Raw genomic sequence first — 12,177 nt, forward strand, 5'->3', positions numbered from 1 at the left:
CACTGTAACCATCAACTCCAGATGTCTCCACTCCAGTTTAAAATCTGGATAAAAGCAGCCAACTCGCTTGCATTGGGTTTCCCACAGAATTTGTCTCATTAGTGTTATATAACTGTTTAAAAAGAAAGAGTCTGAGTGCACTTGTCTGTTCTTTTATCACAATTACATAATAACCACTACCACATCATGCAAATGTGTTGGAGTAGCGGTCGCTAATGTGGTACTCGAACCCCACCGGTGGGTCAAATGTTTCTGTGAGATGGTTTATGGAAAAATCTCAGTGTTTACACAGACAACGACACCGATGGGCTGAACCATCCCAGAGGATTTCAGACTGTGACATCAAAAGGGGCACCAAACAATAATAGTCCTGTCCATAAATGGTAAGGCTTTTCTGATGTGGTAATAAAACTGGGAGTTGGCTTGTAATACAACCACTGCTGAGCGCTATAAAAAATAGTGAAGTCAGTATTTTAAAGACAATCAATTCTGTTTGGACACAGGTTGACGTTGTAAACATTGGTGAAGGGATTTTCTTGATATTAAAAACACTTGGACGTAACGTTTTCCACTCTTGCTTAATGCTTGGACTACTATGGCTCCATTGTTTATATGGTTGTTACAACATTTCTCGTAATGACATTTTCAGTTTGATGTGGGGTCGCCAGATCTAATCAACATTTGAGTTGCAATTGTTAACAAAGGACGTCTGTAATTACATGTACCAATTTGGACAGGAGTTATTGCTGAAGTGGATAATGTCCATTGTCCATTCCCCAAATCTTCTTAAGACAATTTAGTCAGCTAAATTGACCAACATGGTAATGCTTGGGCAGCTATTTGTAAAGTAGTCATCTTGAATGGGAAAGAGCAATATTTCAGAATATGTGTCACAATTACATTTTATATAAGACAATATCATAATCACTATATAAACACCACAATCACGCACTCCTGTCCAGGTGGGATTAGACTTCTTATAGAATGTCTGAGTTAGCCGAAAAACAGTCATTTGTTTGTTGCAGAAAAACAAAAATAGCTTGAAAAAATAGTCCCGTCTGAATATGCCTTGTCGCCTTTTAGCGTAACAATACATATCTGAATCTTCTGTGGCTTGTGTGCATATGTCTATGTGTGTGGGACATGCTGCTTTATTGGCAGGATGTTGGGAAGCTGCTGCCATCATGATTCTCGCACGTACGCATATCTGCACATGTGAGAAAGGAATTGACATATGCAGAGAACGCATTGTGTTCTAGATTAAGGATTGATTGTAAGTGTGATGGTTTCGATTAAACGTCAGAGTCAGCCAACACAAATGACTTTGACAAATCATATTGTGCTTCTCAGTTCTGAAGCCCTTAAAAAGGTTAAAATAATGTTAATATATGAGAAGCAATGTGCATGCTGTTTCACTGTATATACATAAAATAGCAGGTTTTGCAACTTGTGAAGTCTTAATAATTTTATGAGATTGCAAAAACCTATGAATGAATGAAATACAAACCCTGAAAACAAAAATCAAAAATGTACAACCCAAACCTAAACCCATGACTGTAATAAAAAAACCTGACCAGTAAAACCTAACCTCTGTTTGCATGATCTAAATTTTAAAATATTGTATAATTTTTCCATCTCCTATGAATTATTACCAGTTGTCATGAGAGTGTGTTCGGTATTGCAAGAAAATATGCAATCAAATGTTTTAAACAATAAATAAAAATAAGAGAAATTGTATTATGGACACCACTGGAAAACAAAACATGTTTAGAACTGACATGTTGGCTGTTTATATAGAATCTTGGTGATTGCAACTCTACAAAAAAAATCAAAGTGTTTTTGTCTGAAGTATTTTGTCCTTAAAACACATTTAATTTGGATAAGATATTAATTCTGTATGTTTTATTCAATGCATCTTACTGCACTAGCGGATTTTCACTGCCAGTACAGTAAGACAAAATAAAATATAAATTCTCTATAGCATGTATTATGCAATGTTAAATGCTATCTTGCTTTAAGAAGTTTTAGAAATTGTAACTGGGGAAACAACATCAACAACAAAAGACTAATTAATCTCAGGTTTTAATGTGTATATGCACAGTGTTGTCAATAATCACTACATTACTAATGAGCAAAGAAGGCACAGTAATGAGATAAATATTGAGTATATTCTTTGCTGACTATTAGGAGGCTGTCACACTCCTCTGTTGAGTCATCACAGAGTATCGCCCCTCTCATACTTCTATAAAGGGAGGTGGTCCTCCAGTCTTTCCTGATCCTCTCTCACACACTCTTCGACACATTGAACAGACCTGCTCACCATACAGGACATGATGTGGCTTGCTGTGTTTTACATATGGGGAAGCCTGTTAGCATTTTCTGTGTGTCACATCTGCCCAGAGACCTCCGAGGACGTTGCTTCATGGGTAACGCTGAAGCCCCTGGGGCACTGCGGGGACGAGGAGAACTTGTGTCCTTATCAACTTACCCTCCCTCCTCTCTCCATCCAGCTTCCCAGGCCTTTTAGGGAGCTGGAGAATATGGCCAAAGAGCTGCAGGACCTAAAGGAAGTTGTTAACCAGCTAAGGAGGGACTGCCAAGAATGTAAGGACAGACATAGCATCCAGAGAAGTGGACAGAAAGAATACGGTGAGGAAAAGGAAAGAAGACTTCAAATTCCAAGGCATAACATCAGCATCAAGGAGACACAAAGTCATAGTGGAGAACAAGTGGTCCGGATCTTAACTTCAACCTTACTGCAAGGAGACACATCAGAAAGTGAGGGAACCATCAAGGATGGCGTGAAGAGGCTTGATCATTCCATTTTGGAAAGTCAGGAATGGAACATTGCCCCAAGGATTTTTCCAAACCAAGGCACCAGAGATCAGAGGTCTGAGGTGAGCAGAGAAGTAAAAATATTTAACCCCTCACTTGATGAGACACCTGAGGACATATCCAAGGTCAAACAGGTGCTCTCGCCTACACCTGAGGAGTCAGAGAGGGAACTGAAGTCTAAGCAAAGTGTATTAATAGAACCAGCCCTTCCTAGAAAAAAGGACCCTGTACAATCCTCAACCCATGGGAAACAGCAGCCAAACATTTTCAGAGATGGACATGTAAAGAACATCAGTGGCATCCTGACGGCGAGAAGAAGAGTGCAGTATGTGCCTGATTCGAATGGATTAAGCAGCATTTCAAGGGATGCTAACACTAAGATAATGGATTTAAGCACATCAGCTGGCAACAGAAGGGTTGTGAAGTTTCCTGGAGCAGGTGGATCACTGAGGCCAAAGGGATCCTACATAAACAGTAGAGTTATCAAGGTTACCAATGAAGACAGACTGAAGAACCCTGCCTTGGTGAGGGTCCACAATCTACAATCCGGAGACATGACGGTCAAGCCTGAGCCAGAAGAGGCTGGATTTTCCCCAGTGAGAAGTGGCATTATGCGGGTCAAGGAAACAAGTCCTCGTACGGCAAACACAAAACCTAATGTATTTACTGGGCCAACCCTATCAACAGATGACCAAAACAATCAAGACATCAGTACGGTTTCTGGTCCCAGAACAGATGATGGACATGTCCTGAACGTTGCAAGCCAAGTAGCTAAAATTATGGAGGACAATTCAAGAAAAGTAAACAAGACTGTGATTACAAGACTCCCAACAAATCTGAGGAAGGAAAACCACGGTGATGTGAGTCACATAGCCACAAATAAGTCAATCTCTAGTGTTATGAACCAAGCTGAACAGCCAAACATGATTAAAGATGAAAAAAAGCACATGGGACTGAGTGAAAGTCTGGTAGCTATTAGTAGTGAGGAAGAGACTAGCTCCAATTTGAATAGAGAGGACTTGACTTTCCTAGAAAGACAGGTGGAAAATGAAAAATATCTAAATCCAATTACAGAAACTAATAACAGACAAACTGATTTAAAAAAATTGGATAAGGCTGACAGCACTTTCAATGAAGGGCGAGTTTTAGTGGGAAAGACCAATCCACAATCTGGGGACATGATGGTCAAGCCTGAGCCAGAAGAGACTGGATTATCCCCAGCAAGGGGTGGAGTTATGCGGGTCAAGGAAGCAAGTCCTCGTATAGCAAACACAAAACCTGGGGCAATCAGTGGACCGACCCTGTCAACAGATGACCAAAATAAACACACATCAGACATCAGTAGGCTTTCTGGTCCCAGAACAGATGACGGACATGGCTTGAAAGATGCAAGCCAAGTAACTAAAGTTAGGGAGGACAATTTAAGAAAAGTAAACAAGTCTGGGATTATAAAACTTCCAACAAAACTGGGAAAAGAAAACCAAGGTGATGTGAGACACATAGCCACAAATAAGTCAATCTCTACTGTTATGAACCAAGGCGAACAACCAAACATGGTCAAAGAGGAAAAAAGGCACATGGGACTGAGTGAAAGTCTGGTAGTTATTAGTAGTGAGGAAGAGATTAGCTCCAAAGTGGATAGAGAAGACTTGACTTTCCCAGGAATACAGGTGGAAAATGTAAAATATCTAAATCCAATTATAGAAACAAACAACAGACAAATTGATTCCACAGTTTTGGACAAGGCTGACAGGACTTTTAATGAAAGTACAGTTAATCCACTGTCTCCAGATCTTAAAGATCAGATGCAGCTAGGAACGTTTATTGAAAGGGCAAATAAGCATATCGGGGTCAACTCACAGAGTGCAGGTACTATGAAGAAGGACATACCAAGCCACGGTAAAGCCACCCTGCCGGAAAAAGATCTGGTGAAGCCCACCCTTGTCCCAACTGTAAAGAGTAAATTGACTGATAGTACAGTGAGTATTACCAGAAGGGTTCAATCACAAGTAGTAGGCCAGGGGACAAGGAGAATTTCAGTAACTCCGCTCAAAGCTCCAGCTGGAAAGGGACCATTTCAGAACAGCAGGAAAAACATCAGCAAGATACGTGGACATGTGATGTCAAACCCATTAAGACACCCCGATAGACATCTTACAACTGTGATTTCACACAGAGTCAACAAACTAAGACAACCTAATGTGATGGACAACATGTCAGCAAACAAAAGTGTTGGGGTACATTCGCAGCTGTCAATCCCAGTCAGAAATACCAATATTACCAGGAAAAATGGCTCTGGAATTATAAAACCAAGCTATATAAGGAGGTTACACTTTCAAACTGAACCAAACACAACCAGAGGCTTCAAGACAAAGGTAAGCACAGTGACTCAATTCTACAGTCCCACTGGTGCAACAGAACAAGAACAAACAGAAGAAATCAAACCCATTCCGCTGGCAATGAGGTCAAATGTATTGGATAATAAATGGTTAAAAAACAACAGTACAGAGTCACAATCACAACCAGAGTCTCAAAATTCAAGTAATGTACAAGATTTGGATAAGGTTCAACAAAGTAAAGACCAACTTAGAGACAACAGTGAGAATGGGAGTACAGAGGATCATAACAATCTGCAAAGTGGAGCCTCGAATTCACCTACTGGTGGGAAAGAAAGCAAGATTTTTAATTTGGGAACTGATGATACCAGCAATCAACAACCATTTGAGGTGGACAAGATCAGCAATGGAAAGAAAGGACCAACTGCACCAACCTTAAAGAAAGAGTCATCTAAGGAATCAGGAACAAATCGATTTACCACCTCGACAGTATCTTTTATGGACACAAACCATGAAGACAGCCCAAAAAATATTATTAAAGTGACAAATACACATGTTGAAATGGCTAAAAACGATAGTTGGGAAACACCCATAAGCTTTGAAAGTATTGGAGCAACAAGAGAACTGGAACTTATTCAATTTAATAAAGACAGAGTGGTAGAAAACTCTGGGGAGATATTATCTAACCCAAACAGTGCGGACACTGCCCAAAGTTACAGTGGAGAGAGGTACACAGATCCAGTTGTTTTGGAAACGCTTACAAATGTTGAAGAAATTAAAGGCTCAAAGCTGTTCTCACTGAGCCCCGAGGACACTGCTGAGGGGTTCAGATCACATGCAGTCAGTGATGAGGTAACAGGGAGAGAGCAAGTAAAGAACAAGATCCACAGCACCTGTGACAGCGATTGTAACACTACGTCAACCCAACAGTCTACAGCCCAGACCAGGCCCCCAGTGGACTCTGGAAGAGGTGAGGAATTTTCTTACACACACAACCCATGTTAATGGTTATTTTTAAGAAACAAGTTGAAGGAGTATTGACTTCACACTGTAAAAATCCCTCCAGAGTGTTTAGAGTATGGCAGCAGTGCATGTTTATTTGACACAAAGCTTACAGTACAGTGGGATAAGTCAGTTTGACTCTTTGTATAGATTATTCCCAAGATTTTAGCAGAGTGCAAACAGGGACACGTCCAAAAATAACTACAGGTACAATCTACCCAGATAATCATTCCCAGGAAATAATATAATATGAACGTATCGGTTTAACACGTTCTGTGACCCCACATTTATCTTGATAGTGTGATAGGATTCCATATCAAGGATAAGTGGATATAGATTCTCATCTGATTAGCAGATGTTGTGGTTTTTGTGAAGAGGACCAGCTGTAGGCCTCTTCTTTTGTCTGATGTATCAGGATGTGGTGTCTTTGCTGAGCTTGAGGAAAGGCTCAAAGGCAAAGTCTTTTTTGCAGTGCATAATTAATGCACACAAAAGTTCAGTACTCTGCATTCGTTTACAAATACATAAGATCCAGATTTTCAGCTGAACGTTTATTGCTCCAATTTCAACCCAATTGAATTTATTTGTATTGGGCTTTCCACAATAAATATGGTTTCAAAGTAGCTTTACAAATAAAAGTGCCTTAAAGCTTCTCTAGTTGAAAGATAACAATGGCAAAGAAATGCTCAAGACGTTTAAGCATGCAGATTTAGGCTGTTTATACATTGTAAATGCATTTTTCATAAACAAAGAATGAGGTAACCTAAAACAGTTTTTATTGACCACAGAAAAAGGACCTGCACAAGACTGCGCTGATTACATTACGAAGTCCCGAAGGAATGGTGTATATAGAGTAACGCCTCAGCCAAAGAGCAGCATGTTTCCTGTTTTCTGTGACATGGAGTCTTCTGGAGGGGGCTGGACTTTGATACAGCATCGCTTTGATGGCAGCACAAGTTTCAATCGTACATGGGACGAGTACAAGAATGGATTTGGTAAACTAATAGGTGAGTTTTGGCTTGGCAATGACAAGATTCACTTGTTGACAAAGGCGAAGAACGTGTCATTGCGAATAGAAATCGAAGACTCTGAGGGTATCAAAGAATATGCTCATTATGACCACTTCTACGTGGCCAATGAAAGCCAACAATACCGCCTGTCTATTGGTGGTTACTCCGGTACAGCTGGTAATGCCATGCAGTTTAATAAGAAGTACAATCACGACCAGAAGCTCTTTACCACTCCGGACAGAGACAATGACCAGTATCCCTCTGGAAACTGCGGGGCCTATTACAGCTCAGGCTGGTGGTTTGATGCATGCATGTCTGCAAACTTAAATGGGAGATATTATCAATCTAAGTACAAAGGGCTACGTAATGGGATATTTTGGGGTACATGGCACAACATTACAATGGAATATTACCCAACCAATGAGAGACAATCTTTTAAGACTGTTAAAATGATGATTAGACCTAAAAACTTTGCCAAGTAATATTATACCCACCAATTCTAAAATTTACCAACCAAAATTAAGCTCTCTTTTGAAGTTAGATGGTAGAAAAAAGGCAAGTGCCTTAAGTATATTGCTACTTGTGTTTATTGCTTTATTAATAGAAAATGTGTGTGGTGTCAGAACTTGAATCAACATTGATAAATGTTTCTGTATCTTTGTTGTTGTTTTTTGAGCTGTACACATATGTATAAGTAGAATACATAGAATACACAATTGAGCCTCTTGTGTTGCTTTGAATATTGCATAAGACATGAAACCATGCTATTTACAGATTATGCTATGATATTGTATTTTTTTTTAACTTACAAACACTAAAATGTTTGTAAGTCTGGGCCAATCCATGACTATGTTTACATGGATATTTGCAGAATTTCAGATGCCTGTTTTTTTATTTTTATTTTATTTTTTTAAATACAAATAGCTGGATTTTACCAGCTGAATAAAAGCATCTGTAATTATTTTCATTGTACATTGTAGGAATTTTGAAATAACAATAAGTGTTATTTTCTAACATTGTATGTATGTACACCCCAAAAAGACAGACGACTCTTTCTAAGAGGAAATGTCAATTTCAGTTAAAAAAAGAGGGTCATAAAATTAACTAATGAATAAATTGCTAAATTTCTTCTAGAAATACTCATTTTGCTCCCTGCTGAATTGTAACACCTTTTCCGCATGATCTTTGAAACATTTGTAAATATAATGACTGTGCACTTACTGAACATACTTGTTATAAAGAAGATAAACATGTATCTTTTAATTACAAGAATGCTGTTATTACTTTTTATTATTATTTACACACTCTGCACAGGAGAAAATTAAAATTACATTTTGTAAACATTTATTATGTAAGTTCTGCAAAGCAAAACATAAGTGTATAATAAAGAAACGCAGATTCATAAATATACACCATTATTATAGAATGCATGTCTTTTCTGTAAGCAAACCATGTTGTGTTACAGTACTGGTTGAACAAACAGTGTGTATGCAGCACGTTAACGCTTATTTTTCAAATGTCCATTATGGTATGCCGCTAATGATCTCAGTGTTTCACTAAAATGCAATAAATATTCTGAGCAACATTCACAATCAGTCATTTCAGTCCCCCGAGGGGAAACTCACCACTGAGCCAAAATATGTAACCCTCCCTGCATCACTGTTAACATGAAACGTAGGCTATTCAGCGTAGTCACTCTTGAGCCTGAAAGAAACAAGCAATTCCTGATAAAGAGCTCGAAACAGCTGTACATTCTTATTGTCCGTTATATATTCCCTTCTTTGTGAATAACATCTACTTTCAAGATAACTTTATTCCTGAAGAATACAGTAAAGACTTCTGCTGGCTTTCAAAGAATACCGTTCATATGTTCAGTCTCTTCTGAAGTGGAAAACGTTGTAGCCCAGTTCCGCCATAGCTCCGATGAGCAGTGCCCACAGAGGGATGCAAACCGAGCTCACCAAGATGTCCATTAGGCCATCTAATTTGGCACAGAGCGTCAGACAAAATGCCAGTTTAAGCAGCATGGCCACGAGGTACCACACGCGCTTCTTCAAGTTCTCCGCCCCGTTGCGAGGGTCAAAGCCCGGCCTGCAGCGGCCTGCCATTTTGACAATGAGCATGAGGAGGAGAATAAGATCAAAGGTCCAGACAGGAAGGAAGATGAGGAACCAGCTCCAAAAGATCTTCCCGTCCAACTTCAGGACTAGCATAATAAGGAATATAAGTGTGAAGATCCATGTCAGGAGGACTCTTTGAGCAAGAGACATGTTCATTTGAAATGCTGGCCTAAGGGCACAGCATTAAGTCGATCTGAAAGACACAGAAACATTTATCATGGGAAGTATGAGTTCAGTTTACATTCAATCAATTTTATCTAGACAATTCAAGTAGTAAGATGTTATTAAATTAATAATATTAGTACTAATAGATTACACAATTAACAATCTATTAATATAAATATAAAAAATAATAAACAAAAATCTATTAATATAAATATAAAAAATAATATACATATATTTTTAAATCAGTTTTTCATTGGAATATAAGCTGAAAAAACAAAAACTGTAATTTTTAAATCAGTTTTTCATTGGATGTTACGTTGATAATATAAGCTGTATTAACGTAAACTGCATTGTATTTACTTACTAGGCTAAATAGTAGCATATTTACTATGAGCCGTTCGAGTTATATTAGTTATAATATTAGTTGAACATTAAATCATTCATTTTAACATCTTTACATACTGCAATTGCCGATTTGTTCAAATGTAAATTGTTTTAGTTACAGTAAGTGCCTCACATTTAACTAACGTTACCCATCAAATTGTATTTAACATGCAAGACACACAAATGTTCGGTCTCAATAACAAGCGAACATTTCTTTTATTTATCCATATTTTATCTTGACTGTTTTATCCTGACACGTTCTTAAAATGAAAGAGCTATTCATTACTAGCACAAAACTAGCATATAACGTTACAGACCGGACTGCTTTGTGTGTTTATGAAGGCAAACCGACGGGAAAACCACATTGACGGAAAACTTACCGATGATACAACCCGGCTGGCCTTCTGGTCAGAGAGTTATATGAATAAAAGCCGATGTGCTGTTTCTGGACTGTGTGTATTTGAACACTGGCGTTTTCAAAACAACTTCTCTTTTGAAGGACTAAGTTGATGCACGCGCAGCGCTCTCTGCCGGACTGGAGGACGCGCGTTAAACAGACGGAAGAATTCAATTAAATTCAGTTTAATTGCACATTGTTCAAAAGAATTTAAGATTAATTGTGACTTACACGGTCAGATATTTACACACGTTTATTTACTTATTTAATTGTGATTTCTCATGAACGTGCAGCAGTGCACAAACGGCACATACTACATTAAATTTAGTTGTTTTTTTTTTTTTTTACTAAAACCTACTGTATACCCACAGAACACTTGGACACACGACACGTGTCGCATGGAACCATTCTGTGACATTGTACGTCTTTAAAAAAAGAAGAAGAAGAAAAAAAAAGCTTTCATAATAAATCATAATAAATAAAAATCTTTAAAAAGCAATAAAAAAAATCTCTAGCGAGACATACATCTTAACTGAATTTCTCCATTTGTGGTGTGAAATATAAAGAAGCGCATATGGCATTAGAACAACACAAGGGGCGAGTAGGTCTACATGAATTAATTTAGATTTTTGACTGAACTATCCTTTTTAGCTGGCATGTCCATCTGGTAACTAAGGGGTTCTGTCATTTTCCTTCCAAAAAAATACAAAAATAAAATAAAAAACAATTAATCAGGAGAGTGGTAAAAAAAATGGTTTGAAATGTAAAAATGTTACTATAAGCACCCTTGATATGTTTATTCAGCCTCAAGATGGAGCTGTTTCATTATGTTGAGCTTTAGGTGGCATTACATGCAAACTGCTCCTCATAGTGAGGCTCTAAAGATGAATCTGCCGTTAAAAGAATATACATGAATCATTATCCCAATATTTTGCTTGCAACATTTGTCATTTTTCTTGCACTATAATTGCCATGAAAGTACAGAAGTTTTCTCAACCTTTGGAACGAAAGAAAACTTTTCAGATTTCTCTCAGGTTGATTCCACACCCGAGATAACCATCAGAATCCACTAATTTGCAATATACTATTACAATTACCTGTTTTCTAAAATAGCCTTTAGGGTCCAGACAAGAAGGTGCCGGGTGCATTGATAGCACACAAAAAGCCACATCCATACTGAATCGGTTAATGAGCTTATTACCCTTTGCAAATGTCCTGTTGTGGCTGCCATTACTGAGGCCTTAAGGGGGTGGCAGCACAAAAGCCAGGTAATAATACAGCGGCTTCTTTGCTCTGTGTTGCTTATCAGTGAAACCACACAACTGCAAGCTGCCTTGAGGGCCTGAGCTGAGGACGCTGTTTTAATTGGGTCAGTCTGATTCTGCAGCCTGTTGCCACCACATGAGTGAATAGAGAGCTTTTTATGAAGATGTTTCAGACTGCACACACACCTGGAATGCTCTGCTGCTCCATTAGGAAGATTTACCACAGTTCTTGCATAGTAAAATAGTTTTTATATAGCATTTATAGTAGGATCGTAGTCAGTGTCGGGGGTAATGCATTAGGCTATAAGTAACACAAGTTACGTAATCAGATTACTTTAACATTTACAAGAGAATATCTGAGTTACTTTTTCAAATAACTAATGCCAGAATGTTTCCCATGCAGTGACTGGCAGCTCTCCTGTCCTCATGTTGAGAGAAATCTGGAGTAAGTGCAGGGACTTTATGTGCGCTGTGTAAATATGATTGTTACTATAGTTCTAGACTGAATGTCAGCATGCATTTACTTCTCTCACTTGCACAAAAAAAAAGATTTAGGTTCCCTCAGAATGAATAAAAAGAGTATAATGCAAACTCAGAAAATGACACAAACCTGCAATAATTAAATGTTAGGCTAAATAACACAAATATCCGTTATGTACTTAA

General features: G+C 38.3%; 2 protein-coding genes across 3 annotated transcripts; one reads left to right on the top strand and one right to left on the bottom strand.

The window, feature by feature from the left end:
- The first annotated feature begins 2,132 nt into the window (after positions 1-2,132).
- fgl2b (fibrinogen-like 2b) lies at positions 2,133-7,982 on the top strand. Its single transcript, XM_019113586.2, has 2 exons — positions 2,133-6,141; positions 6,962-7,982. The coding sequence occupies exons 1-2, from the start codon at positions 2,331-2,333 to the stop codon at positions 7,663-7,665; spliced, it is 4,515 nt and encodes a 1,504-aa protein (XP_018969131.2). The 5' UTR covers positions 2,133-2,330; the 3' UTR covers positions 7,666-7,982.
- Positions 7,983-8,012: 30 nt separating this feature from the next.
- Positions 8,013-10,375, bottom strand: tmem60 (transmembrane protein 60). 2 transcript variants are annotated; one of them, XM_019113601.2, is made up of 3 exons: positions 10,233-10,375; positions 9,044-9,496; positions 8,013-8,887 (listed from the first exon to the last, which is right to left on the bottom strand). In XM_019113601.2, exon 2 carries the CDS (start codon positions 9,457-9,459, stop codon positions 9,055-9,057), a length of 405 nt encoding a protein of 134 aa, XP_018969146.1. In that variant the 5' UTR covers positions 9,460-9,496; positions 10,233-10,375; the 3' UTR covers positions 8,013-8,887; positions 9,044-9,054. The 2 variants fall into 2 exon arrangements, with proteins under 2 accessions (XP_018969146.1, XP_018969145.1); XM_019113600.2 differs by having other exon boundaries at positions 8,013-9,496.
- Positions 10,376-12,177: the final 1,802 nt, after the last annotated feature.

The sequence above is a fragment of the Cyprinus carpio genome, chromosome B25, assembly GCF_018340385.1.
Source record: "Cyprinus carpio isolate SPL01 chromosome B25, ASM1834038v1, whole genome shotgun sequence".
Lineage (NCBI taxonomy): Eukaryota > Metazoa > Chordata > Actinopteri > Cypriniformes > Cyprinidae > Cyprinus > Cyprinus carpio.

Bases quoted from the DNA above. Each gene is read 5' to 3' on its own strand.
- tmem60 (XM_019113601.2), bottom strand. From the start codon at position 9,459: ATGAACATGTCTCTTGCTCAAAGAGTCCTCCTGACATGGATCTTCACA.
- fgl2b (XM_019113586.2), top strand. From the start codon at position 2,331: ATGATGTGGCTTGCTGTGTTTTACATATGGGGAAGCCTGTTAGCATTT. The intron at 6,142-6,961 runs GTGAGGAATTTT...TATTGACCACAG, and splicing joins CCCAGTGGACTCTGGAAGAG to AAAAAGGACCTGCACAAGAC.